General features: G+C 37.0%; 1 protein-coding gene across 1 annotated transcript; it reads right to left on the bottom strand.

Moving 5' to 3' along the window:
- Positions 1–463: 463 nt before the first annotated feature.
- SHISAL1 (shisa like 1) lies at positions 464–19,145 on the bottom strand. The gene is made up of 4 exons (XM_030444835.1): positions 19,076–19,145; positions 11,616–11,829; positions 3,354–3,677; positions 464–563 (listed from the first exon to the last, which is right to left on the bottom strand). The coding sequence occupies exons 1-4, from the start codon at positions 19,143–19,145 to the stop codon at positions 464–466; spliced, it is 708 nt and encodes a 235-aa protein (XP_030300695.1).
- Between the last annotated feature and the right edge of the window lie 637 nt (positions 19,146–19,782).

Raw genomic sequence — 19,782 nt, 5'->3', positions numbered from 1 at the left:
CAAGACTATTCTAAACTGGGCTTGGTGTTTCTGAGATTAATGATTTTCCTTCCCGTCCTTGCACAACACTGCAAGCCCTCTGCAGAGCAGCCAGCAACACTTATAATGGATCCCAGACTTCTTTAGCTATAATAATATTATGGCTATACATGGCTTTCTTTGTCTCAAGTAAGTAATAAAGTGATCTGCTATGACAAAATGTTTAAACATCTACCCACTCTACACTATGACTTGTATGATTTTTCTCTCTGTCATACCTATTTCAGTCATTGGTTTCATTGCCAATTTATAGCATTCAAACTAGAAGAAGAAAAGAAATTATAAAATAAAAAGCACTTGCATAATTATAGGTTAATCCTGACATCTTGGGATAGTTCCTCACTCTATCAATTCTCTGCAGGATATCTGAAGTCTTCAGTGTTGCTGAGCTTCTTGATGTCTAAAAATCACTTTCCTCTTATCATTACGTACTAGAATGGGCATGTTTTTTAACTATATCAGGACAAACATAGTAGAGGAAGCTAACAACTTCAACAATATCTGTTACCATGAAAACTGGCAAACTGATTTTGAAATGTTTTTACCAGTATCTAAGTTTTTATGCCCTGGGATATCTGTGTACCTCACAAGATTTAATAATCTATTTTGTATTTTCAAAAAACTCATCTGTAAACAGGAACTGTTCTTATGGCAAGATACCAGCAATATATATACATACATACATACATACATATATACATATATATATACAAGTCTGTTTGCAAGATGCTAAAGAAAAATGCTTACTTTTTCTACAGCGGGAGAAGCTGGGATAAGTTTAGGACACATGCAAAATGCTAACACAAACTTAAAAGTTGATTTATAGACTCTAAATCTATGGTTAACAAAGTATCTAAGAGCTTGGTGTCATCACCTAGAATAATGGAATTTCAGGTATGAAACACAAGAAGATATTAATAAATTAGGCAATTTTAAAACCAGTGATAGAAATTAAAAATCCAGTTGCTGCATTGCATTTCTTCACTGATGGTATGATTACATTTTGAGAAAACAGTAATGAAATAATTCACTGCACACAGACGGCAGCAGAACTGGGCTCTGAAACTAAATTGTGTTTCTACATGGCAAAATCACCATATTTTCATGTATATAACCTGCAGATTATGTAATGCAGAGATAAACAGCCAGGCAACCTCTTCTTACTCCCCACTGGCTTAGCAATTGCTCTGGACCAAAAATCTGTCACTTTCTGAGGGTGATTCTTTACTCAAAAACCTCTTTCACATGTTCAACACCTTGCTGATGCCTACTACCTTTTTCTTAATATATTTATGTATCCAACTCAGCCTGAGTCATCTATGCAACAAGTTAAGGGCTTGTGAATTTCAAAAGTTGCAGGTTATAAGTTTGAAAATATGCCATCTCTTGTAATATTTTACATGCTGAAATACAAGGGATAAACAGGGTTTTGTTAAGGAAGCATTTGTTTCATTGAACAATGAAAAGATTAGAAAAAAACTAAAGTTTCATGGGAACTGAGGGGAGCACAAAAAAACGGTTCACTGGGTACAAGGTGAGGGTTACTGGAGGGCTTATCAATGCTCGTCTCCTGCAAACACAGGAGAAAGAGCATATGGGATGTGCTCACCTGATCCTAACATACATTGCCCGCTTTATGCTTGAATAAAGCAAAGAAACAGAACAACAGAAGTCAGTAATGGAAAGTGTCCAAGAATCCTTAAAGAATTACCAAATAATTTCCTTTAATTTATAATGGTGTGGTAGAATTACCAAATGGTATAATCAGGTTAATTTTTTAGCATGTACTTATAAATACAAACACAGAGTCATGCAGTCATTACTCTTACATTACATACACATACACACACACACATATATTAAGCTAGAATACAATCATGCTACTACAAAAGTTGGTCTTAAGCTGTATGGCAATTCTGACTGAAGGCTGGGAAACTGATGTGTGTAAAAGCTGAAGGAATTATGAGATGAAAAAAGGAGAGAAGAGAAAAAAGAAGTGAAAAGAAGAGAGCCTACAGTTATGCACAAGTAAGTCTATCTTAAGTAGCACTGCTGGATCCTTCTGTATGGACCAGGCCTTCTAGAATGGTCCTTAAGTCTGACCTGCACCAGCTACACCCAGTCCTGGCTGCTAAGCCAAATAACCTCTTCTTTTACTGAGCTTTGCCCTTGGGTCAAACTACCTCTACCTCTTCTATTATAGAAAATCTGCAAACTTCTTTACTCTAGATTTACACTTAAAATTAAAGGGCAGGATACAAAATAAAAGGACTACCTGTATCATTCTATTTGCAATACTGTGCTACTCAAAGTTTCAGACCAAGACCAGTGCTGTGGCTTTTTGTACTCCACAGCTTCAGGAACTGCTGCCATCTTTTTCAGCCTACTCAGATCCCCTTATTTTGCAAAGAGTCAGTAGTCAGTCTTCTGGAACATTTATAAATACAATGATCACTCTACAACCTCTCTGCTCCTTCCAGATCTGTATGTCCTCATGCCAAGTAAAAAAGTCCCTGCCTTTTTTGATACTTTATCAAGAGCATTGTTTAATTCAGCTGTCTTCTGTCACTTCTGTTTTCTTTGGTAAAAAGAGTCCAAAAGAATTCAATATAATTTTGTGCCATGACTATCAGTATTTAGTTTCTACTTATATTGCATGTTCTGCCTCTTCCTGAAGTATGTTTTCCATTTAGTTTAGGTTTTTTGGTGGATTTAGTTTTGGTTTTGTAGCAATTAACTTTGCAGTAGCCTACTTGTGTCACTCTGTCAAATCAGATCAAGTTATGCTTTTTTTGGCTATGCATACAAAAAAACTAACCTGGTTTTTATGTTGTTTCTGTGCTTCACGGCACAAACAGTTCAGATTTGCGACATCCTTCCATTGAAGCTATTTCAGTGTTGCTATTTATATCATCTTTTAAAACCAAAACAACAGATTCATAGATCCACACAGCAATAAGTCTTTGACACCAGATTAAAATTCAATTTATAGTGGTTGATGTAGAACAAAGAAATATAGTTTACTTGTACCACAGAGTATTAAAAGCAGTATAAAACAGAGAAGTAAAACTGCACTGAAAAATGGCACTGGCTGTTGCTTTGAGAATGGTATTAAAAGATGTCATAATATATTCCAGAGTAAGCAATCACTCCTAAACAGTAATTCTGTAAGACAGTTCATGTTATAAAGAATTATGTGCTAGATATGGTGTCATTCAGCCTGAATTTGCAGGAACTTCGAAATACAGGGGATTGCTCATACTACAAAACAACAGAGTGAAAAAATATATCCGAATATGGCTTAACTTACTTACCAGGCAGATGTACTCTGAAAAGACATCAGGGGTGGGCTTAAAGCATCTCCTTTTAAAGTATGTACTGTCTGTGATGTTTGAGGCTGTGGCTGAGTTTGAGGCTGTGTCTCTGGCTGAGGCTGTGTCTGTACTTGGCTTCGATCCTGAGCAGGGTTAATCCATCGGCTCTGTCCCTGTGTCATCCACTTTCCCTGGATTCCCCAACGTGCCAGGTAAAATTTGCAAATATCATAGTTCATTGAAGAGTAATACAAAAGGTCCAGTACCAGCAAGATCACCACAAAAAAGCCATAGATCCACACTCCTAACAGTGCACTGTAGTTGCTGTGAAAAAAAACCAAAAAGGAAAACAAAAGAATTACCTCATATATCAGTAATGATCATTGTATTAGTTTATTAAGGTTTTTTGTTTAAACCATATAAATACAATATATAGATAGATGATAAAAACATTTTGTTCTAATGCATGTGTCCTTAAAGTTATTTATTATTAAAATCTAAATACTGCTATATGCATAGGAGGTTTTTAAAACTAAAGCTTCCTGTCTTATAAACATTTTTATTTCTCCCTCTCATCTGCTTATGTGTATCAGCACAGAAGTCTGGTATACAATTAGCTTCAATACTTTGAGACCACTGATGTGTACATGGTCAATAGGTTTTATGTCTTACTCTGCTAATTCACTGACACAGCATTTATGAGAGTGAGGGTAAACCATGTCAAAATATGCTGAAACAACTGACAGCAAGGAGTGCCTATTCTTACTGAAAATATTTACTGCTCATATGCTCTATAAACCAATTGTCTTAAAAAGTGTTTGAGGTGCTTGTACTTGCTTTATTTAATGATTAATTACTGATGGATACAGATGATACTAGTAGAAGAATAGGCTTTCAAGAGCAACTGTTCAAGATCTCAATTTGCTTGTAATAAATTTAGGATAGAAGAACATTGATAAGATCATATTATACACATCCTGTGGAATGCATTGTATGATATTTATATGTATGTTGGTAAAAGTTATCATTTATATATACAGTTAAAGGCCATGAAAATTATCAGCTGCTGATGAGGTGTACTGTAGAGAAACATTGTCAGCCAGGTGCCTTGAGTTGCCAGGGAGTGGGTGTGAGTCCACCTGTGCCTGATTAGGACAGGCCCCTATTGGGCATGAGCAAGACCAGGGGGCCAATAAAGGTGGGACACACACCCACAGGAGGCACCTCAGCTCACTCTGGTGCGAGGCATGGAGAGGCCAGCAGTTCATTGAGCCTCTGGAGCAAGAAAGGCTCCTCCCGCTACACTTCTACCCTGGAAGTGCTGTGTGGTGGCTGGAGTCTTGGAAGAGACCAGCAGCTCGTCGAGCCTCAGGAGCAAGAATGGCTCCTCCCGCTACAGTGTACAGAGCTGCAAAGCTATGCCAGGTGACTGAAGATATTAAAAGAAATGGGGGGGGGAAAGGAAAAAAAGGAACAAGGGGTCAAGAATTTTGAGATCAAAAAAGGGAAGGTGTGCTGAAGTTCTGCTTGAGATGCAATTATTAAGAGAAAAATGACTGTCAGGTGTAAAAGTAGTTTGGAGTGTAAAGTGTGAGTGTGGAGGATGAGGTCAGACAAGAGAAGGAAAGAAATTGGTATGAATGAGATGTTAGGTACAAAATGAAGCAGACTAATCTATGAGCTAATGTGGAAGTATGTGCACCAGAGACTGTGAAAACAAGAGGAAGCAGAAAGGATTATAGTTATAAATGTCATTAGGAAGACAGTCTTGGAGAAAAATTACGTTGCAGTAAAAGGCAGGCAACCCACATCTATCTGAATCTGAACTTACATGAATAAATTTGAACCCCCACTCAACCATGCTTTCACAGACCTTCAGAGAAACTTAAGAGGGTACTGTATTTCATCAGAATGTTGATCAAAATTGAAGTGTTGTGAGAATAAAAAAGGCTGAAAAGACATATAATAGATGCAAGCCAGAAATGTATTTTGGCATTTTAAAACCCTGCCTCAAACTTTTTTGGACCTAAAATATTTTGAATCTCTGCTTTGAACTTTTGCTTGCATTTTAAGTTTTATATGACTCATTTTAAACTTAAAAAAAAAATAATCAGGATTTGAAACTAGAAATCAGGTAAGAAATCAGAATTTTAATTTCTGTGCTGCTGCCTGGGAGCACTTAAGGAGGCTGATTCTCATCTCCGGGGAATGATTTTTCCACAACATAGATAAAACATGCTTAGATTAAATGAGGTTCCACAGCAAATAAATGTAAGTAAAAAGATTAATTTCAGAGCTGTTAATGGATCCTTTTCTGTGTAACTTCAGGATTATACAAGCCTAGGGTTTAAAAAACCAAAAAAACCCACACCTCAGTAAATTTCCAGGACTGGAGGTAGAAAAAATACAGTGCTTCTGAAAACCCTTAACTCAAGAGTCTTTGTCTCTACTAAAGACTTACACATGCATGCCTAGCTTCACAAAACAGTGGATAGACCTTCGTAATTCATTAAAATCTTTGCAGTCCAGGCACTTGGGAGTATAACAGGATCTGGTTAATCCCGGCTTCTCAGCAGTGCTGCTCTTGGCTTTCAGAGGATTTATTCTTTTTTGGGGGGTAAACTTCTGTATTTTCTGCTAATATAAATAAAAGAGGAGTTAAGACTGTATAAGTCGGGAAGAAATCCAGTGTAATAACTCCTTTTTTTCTTCATCATTAATACCAATAGGATCCATTTTACAAATAGGTGAGCTGTACTTGATCCATAGTAAAAACAGAAATATTGGAAAATATTTTTTTTTGTTTGTTTTGGCAAAAATGTGAGAGGCAGAAACAATTCCTATAGTTAATTCAAAAGGATTTGTTTATATTTTAGGTATTTAGTTTCACTGGTCAAAAACGAGATCTATTTTGAGTGTTCCAATTTAAAGCAACAATTTATTAATCAAGCCATATGCGAGTTATCCATCTGCTCCTTCTAAATAACATCTGTTTCGCACAAGTACAAAAATTAAAAACTGCTTTATTTTAATTAACAGACAGTGGGACAATACCACTGTCAAAAAGACTTTGTGAAAAATTTTAAGCAAAATTAATATGTAGTATACTTTGTACACAGAGCAAAACTCCATTTTTTCTGTTTTTATGTGGCAGAAAATACTGACTGATCACTACTAATTATAGTAAAAATTAAAAGTTCCCTACAAATTAAGAAGGCATTGCGATTATAAAACAAAAATTCTTAATAACACTGAGTAACAGTAAGGTCAGAAACACAGAAAATAGCTGGGAATTAAAAACCCCTAGGGCTTGTTTTTATTTCATTGAACGAAATGATTTAGTTGTAAAAGTTTCATTTCACAATCTGATTTTCATGTACTTTTGTGCACAAGTTTCATTTCACTTAAAGTATAAAGAGATTCCAAATTTATAGACATGTAGACTATATATAGGGGTTTTTCCCTTCACAGGGACAATCAAGTATAAAAAGTTATTTTCCTCCTCTCTCTTTTCCTAGCTGGAAATGTTGCCCTACTCTACAAGTGCTACTGCTCCTGCCCCTCCCAATACATCATTTTGGAGGTTTCTGTTTAGATTCAATAGGGGGTTTAGCAATAACAGTGAAAATTAAATCTAAATCTATGTTGCCCAGTCCTCCACTGTTGCTGGCACACAGGTTAATTCATGGACAAATCAGAAAAGCTTTGTAGCTCATTATTTTAGGATCCTTCATCATTTATAGATAGATATACCATGTATATATGGGATAGCCTTGATACAGAGCCCACTTGTGTCAATGCAAAGATTTGCTCTGACTTCATGGAGCCTGGAATTGATCCGAGAACAAAAAATACTTTTAGCATCCATCTCCTCCTATTCTATCTCCAGAATCCTGCTTAGGTTTCTCTAACATCCCTACACACAAATGAAAAGACAGGTTCTTTTATTATTGTTCTCAACCATATGACTCTTTCTATCTAATTCATTAACTTCTTGAGACAGATGACAAGCAGGTTAGGACCAGGCTGTATTTTATTTAGAAGAGCCTCTTGTTTTTATAAGCACATGAATAGAAAATAATTCATTTGGGAATTCAAGCTTAAAAAACCCAACAGATCAAAACAACTGTGAGCAGAATTCTGCAGCTGCAGAGCTTATATGTGGGCAGATGGCCCTGGAAAAGGTTTCTTTCCCTGTTGTCCTAAAACGGGGCTGTTACTTGCAGTAGTAACACCTCTGAAGTGTTGCTCCAAGGAAATAAAGCCATACAGGCTAACAATTGCCTCTGTACTTCTAATACTGTGGAAAGCTGTGAAGTTTTTGCATGTACACTTTAAATTTAATATTTTTTTGCCTATTTTGTTTTTACTATGAACTAAAGGTCTTTGCCCAATCTTGTGTTTTCCTGTAGAACCTGTTACTATGTCACCTCAGAGGCTAAATTACAATTTTTTTGAAAGAGTTGGCAGTGGAATTGATAATTTAGGGTTTTTTTTACTTGTAAAGATGATTTTTCTGGGAGATATTTAAGCAAATAAAGCAGGGGACATGCTGTATGTGGACAAAAGTAGTACTACTCTATCTTCATGCTGCTTTCGGTGCAATGTTGTAGTATGGTGCAAGTCATCCAACCCTGAAAAACTGGAATGTGAGATAAGGGAGAACATGAATTTATTACAGACTGCTGTAATAATGTTCCAGTATCAGATTAAGGACCTTTATCTTAGTAGTTCTGCTGATAATCCACCAAAACATGCATAACAGAAAATCTGAGAGAGTATGAATCCAAGTAAATTCTATTTTTAGGAAGAGTTACACAATTTATTAGACAAAATTTTGTGAAAAAATACTTAAGATGGCAGAACTTTTCTTGCCTGATAGACATCATTGGTATTTCTATATTTAAGACTAAATGAATTTTCATATTAAAAATATTATAAATGGATTGAGCTGCATGATCCCAAACATATAGCAGTCCAGTATTCTGCACTTAAGTATTCTACACTTAAAAACCACAGAAATATTTGTTATAGTAATAGAAAAAAATGTAAATAAACTTGGCTATAATTATATTGTGCAACTGTAGAAGACAAATGTGTTTTTTCAGCTGTGCCATGACAATGAAGTTAGAAATCACTCCATTAATTTTTTCCCACAACTATACTGTAAAATGAGAAATTTGTTTTCATGATCACAAAAATGGCTAGGGGGAAAAACAAACAAACAAACAAACTTTTCAATAAACTAAATAATAATATTGAATAACTCTTCCCTGAAAACTCCAGTTCATTTTTTTTTTAGTTCATTGGTATTCCCATATCCTAAATAACTCTTCCCAGCCACAGTGCAATAGGTTTCATTAGAATTTTTGTCAGTGATGTGTGAAATTAGATCTAAACAAGGAGGCTGACCTTGTTACTGTAGAGTGACCCCTGGAACTATTAGAATCCCATTAAAGTTAAATTATTGTATATGTTAAATAAAGTCAGAGTGCATTAAGATGCTTTTTATAATGTTTTAAATGTAGACATCCGGGCTTCACTTCTTTCTGCCTCTTCACAGCATACTAAAATTATTGGAAAGTTTTATAACCATCTCAGTGAGCTCAGGGTGAGAAGATTTCTCTGTCTCATTAGGTTGGTGGAGTTTTATAAAGAAATTAACATCCTCATTTTTCTGGCACTGACTGTTTTATCAAAAGTCATGTTTCAGGAAGTTAAAAAAGGCAATACCACTTCCACCCTTACACTTCTCAAAGCTACTTCTTCAGAAGTTTTTTACTGCATTTAGCATGCTTTCACACACCTTGGTAAAAGATCAGCACACAGCTAATGATGTCCAAAGGAAATTCTGGACTGAAAACACATACAGTAAATAGTCTGGAGATGGTTCTCAACCATGAATCTTAAAAATACTACAGAGACAGCTTTTTCCTCCATCAGAACTGAATGAGGTGACTTTTATATATATATATAAATATATATATATATATAAATGAAATTGCTAAATAAAACCCAACAAATACTTACACTACACTCTAAATACTTTCAATTAAATAAAGACTGTAGTTCACAGAATACCAAATTGCCTTTTTCCCACTGAGGAACTGCTCACACAAACTGAAGTGCCCTACAATATTTATTTCTCTGTATGTGTGTGCATGTATGTTAAACATGTACTGATGTGGCCAGACACACAAACAGAGAATGCAGGAGGCAGAGAAACGTTCTACATCCCAGGACATATTTTGCAGCCATGCAATACCTGTACCCCTGTGCATGTCTGCTTTGGAAAGTGGCTGTCTGCCCTGTCCATTTCAGGCTGTCAGTGACATGAAGAGCAGAAGAGCCTTACCTTAGTGACCTCTCTGGCCATGACTACACATAGTAGCTTCTGATATACTGGAAAAAGCCTGAAGCATTGGCCCTCTACTTGTCTGACATACACCTGGCCAGTAACACCCCAAACTCTGTGATGAAGCTGCCAGTAGGCAGACTGGGTTGCTCAGCAGTGTTGGTGCAGGGTTTACTGAATAATGAGGGAAGAAATAGACAAAATTTGTTCTGTGCAAGACAAAGAACTGGGAAAGTGTGGGGGCAATAGCCACAGGAGCCCACTATTCTTGAGACTCTCTTTTTCTCACTAAGTGTTTTTATCATACCAAGTGTGAAGCAATTCTCTGGCTCTGCTTGCAACCATGCATACCCTTCTGCACTGAGTCCTGTGAGGCCCTTTCTGCAGGCAGGTGTTGGATTCCTGTCACAGCAGCATTGTTATCCCAATACACAAGGAGAACACATCCTACCTCTACCATGGAGTGTATGTAGAGTGCTTGGGGCACTGGGGCACACTGAGCTACAAACTCCACCAGGTTGCCTGGAGGCATATACATTGGCAGAGCTGGGTTAGGGTTGTGCAGTTCTAGGGTGCAGAATACACATGGCCTTCAATGGACCTGTTAGACTTTAAGTGTCTCCTCAGCTTTCTGATATGCTCTTTTGATAGTTACAGACACACCACAAGGCCAAAGGAAGGAAATTTCATCCCAAGGACACAGATGGACACAAGACAGTATAGATTTATATTGATTTTAAGGTATCTTCTATGGGTAGAGTCTATTTTTGTCTCCTTTACACCACACAGTACACAGGCTTCTCTACAGTGTCACTTTAAAACTTGTCAAATTAGAATATGCAACATCCAGATCTATGCAAGACTCAAACTTATCTAGGCAGAGCTGTGTGAGGACTGGATGTATGGAAGGCAATAGTTTGCTGACTCCATAGGCTGGCTGCTGAACACACTGACTTAAATTGACATCAGTATTCCAGCACCACAGTCTCCTAGCAGCCTTGCACTTGCTTCCATTGGCATGAGTGACAATATAGGGACTAACTTTTCCACCACAGAAGAAACACTAAAATTGCTGTTGTAAACAAAAATTAATAGGCTGGAGTTCTGATTGTCTTTAACTTGCCCCTTCCTTATGCTGAAGGGGCTGGTCTCCAGAATAAAATGGCAAGGAAAAAGAGATAAAACAGAATTCGACCCTGGGGTCTTACATCGGCTCAAAGTTGCCCCCTGCACTGAAAGAAATTGCAGTGGATTAGTGTGGCCAGCATGTCAAATACTGAAGAGAAAACAGACCACAAGATACTGTCATCACAAGTAAGTAATCAGTAACAGAGATGTACTTGCTGCTTTATATTGCTTTAGGAAAAAAGTTACCAACATTTATCCTAGAGGAGAGGCCCCAACAGAATCCCAGGCAATAGGCAAGGAGATCAGACAATGATGGGTTACAAACAAATACATTCTGTTCCCCAAGACATTTATATTTAAAACACCAGACATTAAAAACAGTACATTTGGGTTGACATGGAAAATGTCACCTCACTTCCTCTATCTCCCACAGACAGCTTTGGGGTTTACTTCGACACACATTTGAACAGTTTGGATCAGATTGGGGGCGGGGGAAAGACTTTTGTAACTTTTGCGTGCAACTTTAGATTTGTTACATTTATACAAGATTTTTACCTATGTGCTCTCCTAGCACTATTTATAGCCCGTGTCAAGGCAAAGAAAAGGGAGCTATAGTAGACTGTCTTTGAGGAGCTCTGTTCTGTAACAGACAAAACCTTTCAGTACTGTTTTTCTGTATGCAAAATTATTCTAATTGCTTCCATTATTCCATACCTCAGGCATATGTTATTACAGCAGGAACAGTTTGGTGAAGAGTACTTTAAAACTCATTTACTTACTTATGCATATATCCATCTGCATTCCCTGTTAAGTTCATCTGCATAACAGTCTGAAATTCTGTCTCATTGCAGCAGTATTTAAATACTGTGTTGTTATGGTGACAGCAAAAGATGTAAGATTTATTGTCAGAAAGACGGGGGCAGTGAAAACCAAAGTGGTAGCGACCCTTGTAGTCCGTATACGGTTCACAGACCCGAAAATGTGCAGACAACACTGTAAAACAAAGAACAACATTGGCATTGTGAGTTACTTATATTACCTGGATGTTTTGAAGTATTCTTTTTAATTGGTTTAGCTTAAAAAAAAGTTGTTTGATTTCTGAAACACACTAATATTCCCGAACTTGCAGCATAATAACATTTAGTCTTAAAACATTACAGTAACTCTGGTTGTATTTTGGCTTTTTTTGTTACTAAGTTCCTGATCACTATTATTTCTTTTAAGGGAAGAGAAGAAATGTCCTCCATTCCAAAAAGCACTAAAATCTTTAGTGACACATTTTCATACTGCTATTCTAAACACATGGATACTCATGAGCACCAACAGTGTTCAGGTCTGATTCTCCAGGGATGACTTAATAGAAACAAAAAGTCTGTGTAAAAGCAGCAATAAAAGTTGGATGGCACTTGATTTTCAGTCACTGTTTTTCACAAGAAGTATCTCGACTGTAAAGGTCATCCTTTGATAAGGGTTATTCTGCCAGAAATAGTAACCAGAAAACAGTATAACATATCTGAACAACCTTGAATTTGCAAATAGATAGAATTAGCAGAAATACAGCTATTCTTAGGAGTTCTTACACTTGTCCTGAGCTTCCTCATTGCAAACAGCTCTAAACTGGAAGCTGTGCAATCACTTGAGTTGCCCTGAGCTAATTGATCATGCAGAGGGGGATAATACAGATCCTTTCCTGTATGGTCATAAGCAACCACACATAATCCCCTGCTTGGTCTGACAGGTCTCGTCAGAGACACTATTTGGTTCCACACACTGCCAACATTTTAACAGCTTTATAGCTTGTGTTAAGGTAGGCTTTACAGCATCATTTAAGACTACATGTGCCATACAGACTCCCCACAGTCCTCATACTCAAAGGAAAGTGGAATTTAGAAGTCAAGAGCCTGAATACTCTTTGCAGTAAAATGGTTTTTACTCTGATTAGAGAGCAGAGGCATATTAATGTTGTGGGTAGGTGCACTTCATAAGGTCACACCAATTAAAAAAGGATATGCACTTTAGACTGACAGAATTAACCCTTGTATCTTGGTGTGTGCTTTTTGTATCAGATTTCCAGTACAGATAATTGCTTGCATGGATTCAGCTTAATTGTATTGTATCTCTCCGTACATAGAGATACAGAACCATTAGATCTCTGTAATTGCATCTGTGCATCTTATCCATCTAATCCTCATTTCTTTCTGTGTTGCTTAAAAAAAGACAATTCCTAATATTTTTGTTTCTCTTTTCTAAAATTAATCAATTTCAAAGCTCTGTCTCTCTGCAGGTCTAGCCACATTTTAAGGAATGTGACAGTGGAGATTACTTCTTTGTGTGTGTAGAGGAAGCCTAGAACAAAACCTGACTACTAAACTGATGAGAAAACAAGATAATTTGCCTCTGAGTGAAGGAAAACCACTCTAAACATTTCACATTTTTAAATATACATACACACACGTTCACATGTGCACACACATATATCTGTCATCATTACTTTAACACAAGAGAAATTCAGTCAGGAATTGAAAGTGCTAGAAGAATGTTAATTCTAAAGGAACATAGATATTGACATAACTAAGTATGTTTCTATTCTTGCCCTTCCTGGGGAAAATGTGTCTTTCAAATCTGAGGATGCATCAGCAAACAAATTGCCTGTCTTAGACTTAAATTTTCAATTCCCTCTGTAACTGCTGCAACAATCTGTATGTTTAAATTCTATTGTGAAAACAACAAAGCATGTAATTGTATTAACATGTATTTGTTTTAATAAGTACTTGCTACCTGCACCCCCTTTCATTATAGCAATAATGAAAGTGTTCCAGGACTGATAAAGTTCTGAAAACATTCAATGCTTGAAGCTGGGAGGGACCTTTTGAGGTTATTTAGTCTAACCCCTGTACTTAAGCCACCTGAAGCCTGTTGCCCAGAACTATGTCCAGAAGGCTTTTGAGTATCTCCAAGGATGGAGACTCTACAACCTTCTCAGGTAACCTCTGCCAGTACTCAGTCATCCAACTGATTATAAAAGTGTTTCTTGATGTTCAGAAGGAAACTTCTCAGCTTCAGTTTTTGCCCACTGCCAGTGGTCCTGCCACTGGGCACCACCCATAAGAGCCTGTCTCAGTCTTCTTTATCTCCCCTCTTCATGTATTTATAGTATTTATATACACTGATGCCTCTGAGCCTTCTCTTCCTTACATTAAACAGTCCCAGCTCTCAGCCTTTTCTTGTTGGAGATGCTTGGGTTACATTCATCATTTGGTAGCCCTTTGCTGAACTCTCTCCAGTAGCTGCATCTCTCTTTTGTCCTGGGCAGCCCAGAAATGGACACGATGCTCCAGAGGTGGCCCCACCAGTGCTGAGTAGAGGGAAAGGATCACTTCCTGTGACCTGGTGGCAGCACTCCTATTAACGCAGCCCCAAAGAGCTTTCCAGACAGATGGCCCCAACACTTGGTGCCTGTGGTTGTTCCTCCAAAAGAATGTCCAGAACTTCACACTTCCTCTTGATGAATTCATGACTTTCCTGTCAGCCCATTTCTACAGTCTGTCCAGGTCCCTCGGGACAGCTGCCCAACCTTTATGGCCTATCAGCCACTCCTCCTGTATGTCAACAGGAAACTTGCTAAAGTTGCCCTCTGCTCATCATCTTCCTAAGGTTTAACTACATATCATTTGTTTTTGGAAAAGTAAAACCTAGAAGATAATGGAAGAGATATGTGGCATGGGAGAAGTTAATAAACTAAAGAGAACTTTTAACTCTTTGATTTTTCATGGGAACAGGAGCTTGTTTACACAAATACAGGTCTCCAGTGCCATCTAGGATTTCCCTGGGCTGTTCTGTCTGGTCTTCAGCTTTCTGTGGAATAGATACAGGTCTCTTGTAGGTCTCGTGCCCACATGGATGATCTGGGGCATTAGATGCACCTGGTAGGGCACCTATGAAAGTCCCTAAGTGTTTTGTAAATGTTTATATCAGCTTCCAAGGGTGCATTTTAATGCATGTAGTTCCACTAGTAGGAAAAAAAAAAAAAAGGTGAATTAATGCCTGATGCCAGCAAACAGAAATTAAGTGCAGGTAAATGTGTATCCCTGATAGTGTAGCACTGCACTTCCAATGCTGATATTTATCTATGGTTTTTTTTATTGACAGTATCCAGCAGAAAAGCAACTACTGAATCCTTTTCTGATATATGGCTGGCTTCAGATGCTTCACAGGAAGATCTATATATATGTGCTATACCAAAAAAGCTGTGCAATAAATTCTCTACTAAGAAAATGTCTTTCCATTCTTCTTAAAGGATTTTTTAAGTCCTGAACATTTGTGCTTGTTTCATTTCTTCTCAGTTTGTACAGTGTTCTCTCTACCCAGCTGAAGATTAACTTTCACCCAATCTGCAGATGTCTTATCAGAATCAGATGGCTTAATGTATGTAATGCTTGAGTTGCAGCGGTAGAGAAAATATAACTGAGTGGAATTGATCAGTTTGACAGTTTTCACTTTTTAGGTATTTGGATTTTTATTGTCTTAGCTGGAGTATCTGAATTTCGATTATGTGAGCTGTTCTTAGGAAACAAAATTTTCTTCTTTGATACATGCAAAGCCTCAGAGTGCAACACAAATTTTGCTTATCATGCATTATCAACAGAATAGTACTTTTTTACCAAACTGCTGTGTAATGGCTTTTATGTCTAAAGATATTTGAACTTATTTTTCCTTTTAAAATGTTCATAATTACAGCAACGTACACATAATTTTTGAAGTCTCCAGCATCAATGACTGTTTCAAGTTTGAGTCATTTTAATGGTATATATTTATTGCTAGAACTAGCATTGCAAATAAGAGGATAGCAAAAATGCTATTGTGTTATTACTCCAACTTATCTTAGGTGAATTACACTTCTGTTAAATTACCACAAGTGAAGAGCAGCCCTGCAAGGTTATACTTGACTTGTATATATATCTTATGCATACTGTATAAACTTAAGCTAGTTCTTTATGCTTCATAACCAACTGAATACTTCCCTGCTTCTGAAATGATTTAGTGCTCTGAGACAGACACTGCATTGTGAGAATGCACCAGATGGCTGAAAGTCCCCAAGAAATTTATCTTGCTTGTCACTGCAAGGAAGTGTTCAGTCACAAAACTCAACAGCACATGTGAAAGTGTCCCCTGACCCCTAGACAGGTCCTTTGGCCATTTTAAAAGGAGGACAACCCCAAACTTTTCAGTTCAAACCCATCTCAGCCAGATCTCGTATACAGCTATTTATCAGCTGGTTTTAATCTGTGTAATTTTACTTGCTGTCCTTCCTTCTCTGAAAATCAGAGATACAATAGCATATTTTTTTTAATATTTTTTTCCTGAAAGACAACTTTGGTTGAATCCTGAGCATTAAAGAGCCTTATTTCTACAGAAATACTTCAGATAAAGTATTGTACCTGATAAGGTCTTGTATGTTGCAAAGATGGCAGCTCTTTCTGGAGTTCCATGTGCAAATTCTCATAGTATGTTTAAGAAGTATTTTTGAACAGATGACACAGATGCTCCTATCTCTGTAACTACTAATTTGGAGATAACAGTCTTTCATGCTTCAAATGACTGATTTAAACTAATCCTAAGATTTATCTGCTATATAGAAAGAATAAACTATATTTTTATATATATAGAAAAAGTGAACTACTAAATTTTTTAAGCCCCAAGGCTTTCAGAATGGCTGGTCTATGGATCCACAGAAATATTTACATGTATGCATTTTACTTAGCACAATGCCAACCATTTGAGAACCTCTGACAGTTTTTCCGTGTGGACATATAATCTGTCAATTATTTGCTTGTTAATAGAAGCCTTGCTGTCATCTCTGTTTTCACAAATGTGTTTCATTCCAGTAAATTAATATAAGCATCAATATTATTGCAAAGTAGATCTGAGTGAGCAGTCAGACAGGGTACCCTTCTGGCATGCCTGCGTGCTGTGCCTCCCTTTACTATCCATTCCTTGTGCATCTGTACAACTTGTGAGTGTTCACAAATCCTAAAATTTCATGGCATTGTGACCTTAATAGCACTGAAACAGAACCAGTCTTCAGTTTCAGTACTCTCAATTCATTTTCAGCCTTTCTTAAAATGGAACCACAGCATACATACTCTGAACTGAAGCCTTTCTTTTCAGTGTTACTTGTCCCTGCCCTGAAAGCATTTTGCTCACATTAGGCAACTGTGTCTCCTTCCTAACCACACAACTACAGCTATCAAATGTCATCCTCATTCTAAGCCATGACTCCACCTCTGCTCCACTACCATTCCTCTTGCTTCTCTCTTTGACACAAGGAAGAGCAGGCTCTGAGAAGAGCTGCTCAGGAACTTTTCTATTTCATTTCATCCATTCTGCCTGTGGAGCTGGTGAATATTGCACTTCCACTTGCTAAGTGGAGTTTTCAGCCATGCATACAGATTGCAGAAATGTATTACTAAGATTGTTAACCTTAGTATGTCACAGGCTTCGAACTAAAACACTCTTACAGAAGTCTGTAAATTGAGGCAACTCAAAAGGAATCTTGCCATTAAATTTTCATTTCAGCTCAGTTTAAAAATTAAGTTCATGGCATTCCAGTGGGAGCAGCACCCTTGTTTCCCCTTAGTCATTCTCACTGCATAAAACAAGTAGTTTTTCTTTATGGAAGCTGACCTGTCTTGGACAAAAAAAAAAGCAAAACAACTGGCTGCAAAATTTTAAATATCATACTGTAAAACATGTGACCTAAACTCACTCCTACAGATGTGAGCAATGAAATTCTCCAAAGAGCAGAGTTAGGCTGGCATGAAAGGCTTGTGATGGCATCTGATTAAGCCTGTTCTCAGAAAATACTAATAGCCAAAGAATAACAAGAAGATAAGATGTACATTTACAAAGACCATAGTTTTTTGATGTTAAAAGATAAATAATGTAAGAAGTAAAAGTTATACGTAATTAGTTTCAAATAGAAACATTATACTTCAAAGGCAGTACTTCCCTTCTAAGAGAAAAAGTATAAGAACACTATGTCTGGGTTAAAGGGAATAAGTGTGTTTATGTACCAGTGGCTGACTACTTCTATTTGCACATATGGTGTAATCAAAATATCTCATTCAACTGGAACACAGGTATTTATAGCATCTTGAGGAAAACAGTTGGAGAAGTGGGATCTCAGGAAGTGTCTAGTAGAAGTCCCCTCTAAAGAGTGGTAAAGGTATGAAAATTTAACAAAAATCAACATAAGAGACTGGAACAGCTTCAAAAGTCTGATGATGTTTGATCACTGGGACACATTCACTGAAGTCTTCTTAAATAACTGGCTCCATTCATGCACTGGGAAAATAGCTTTCTGAAATTACTTTAACCTGGAAAACAACAAAGAAGCTGCTACAAACCCTGTGCCTGACTGTTGTGCATAGGAGGAGGGTAAGTACATAACTAGGGATGCACTGCCATACATAGTGATATCAGTGGAAGGAGTCTGAAGGAAAATAGTGTTTTAAAATTAAGCAGAGAAGTAGTCAAGTTGATAACATAGCATTTGTTAGGAAACACAACATTTGTTAGGAAAAGGACTGTTTCAGTTATAGCTAAATAATGAACTGTCATTAGCAAGAATCAACTTGAACACTTGGCAAACAAGCAATGAGGCTGTGGGCAACAAAACACACATTAAATTAATTGATGAGGATCTAACACTGCACATTACAGGCATTACAAAGGCAGAGTAGTGACGACTGTTATTGAAGCCCAAGAAGACTTCCAGATGTATTATGTCTGGTAAAGTTTCATGTATAGTGGCTAGGGATGGGATTCAGTACAAGGGAATAAGAAACAGTTATGGAAAACAAATATTTTGGGACTAAAAAGTACTTTAAGAATGGAGGATAAAAGAGGTTGTTAAAAACTAGTACAATCAAATCTATTTGGACTAAGCACATTATAAATTATTATTTTGTTTAATTCTTGCTCATTATTACAGAAAATTTCAATGCCACAAATAACTCCTAAAAAACAAATACATCTAAGAACCATAGCATTCAACTAATGCTCAGTCTAACAGCTGACAGATTTCTGCACAATTCCCTTCTGTGTGTGTTAGCAACAAACAGCTTGAGCAGGAGAAAAATTAACAATCCGTTTGATCTTGTTTGTTTTGTAGGAACCTAGTATTAAATTACAACTAATTTTTCCCAGTGAAAAGATAAATTGAACGTATAAAAGTTACCTGCTGACAAGAGTAATGAAAGCAGAACCATCAGCACATTCAAGGACTGTTGACCACAACTTGTCATCATTGGCTTTCATTGGTCCATTAGAGAATTACCTGTTGACACAACACAACCCTGTTAACTCTCTGTTTCATCCCACTTTGATTGTTCAAACTTTTACTTCCCTACAAAGCTTTAGTAAAATGACATGGTTTAATACAATAAGAAAAAAAAATCATTTTTTTCTTAGAAGTAAAATAAATTCTATTTTCTACTACTTCATTAAAATTCCTTTCTCATTGCACAACGGATGTATATAGCTTTTTACACACTTCTCATTAACCCAGAGTAGAGATGAATAATATAAAGTCTTTACTGGATATTCACACCCCCCCCTGTAATCTAAATTCAACAAAACTCAGCTTGTTTTACTGTCATGAAAATGAGCCCTTGGATTATACCTGTAAGGACTTCTAGAAGGATATAAACAACATAAACTGTCTGCTTTGAAAGTCAGTCAATCTGTTTTACCCCATTAGAGGGTGCAGTCGTTCAGAAAGTGGGTCAAGCAACTGAGGTAGTTGGAAATACTGCAAAAAATGGCATTTCATTAGAATCACAGCATTTCATGGGATTGTTATTCCTTGTTTTCCTAGAAATGAGGGTGAGATGTGATGGAGTTTGGCTGGCAAACATCATCAAAAGGCTAATCTAGTTTTTTGCA

This window comes from Calypte anna, chromosome 1, assembly GCF_003957555.1.
Source record: "Calypte anna isolate BGI_N300 chromosome 1, bCalAnn1_v1.p, whole genome shotgun sequence".
Taxonomy (NCBI): Eukaryota; Metazoa; Chordata; class Aves; order Apodiformes; family Trochilidae; genus Calypte; species Calypte anna.
The sequence above is the reverse complement of the archived record's forward strand: the minus strand, read 5'-3'. Positions and strand labels throughout refer to the sequence as shown.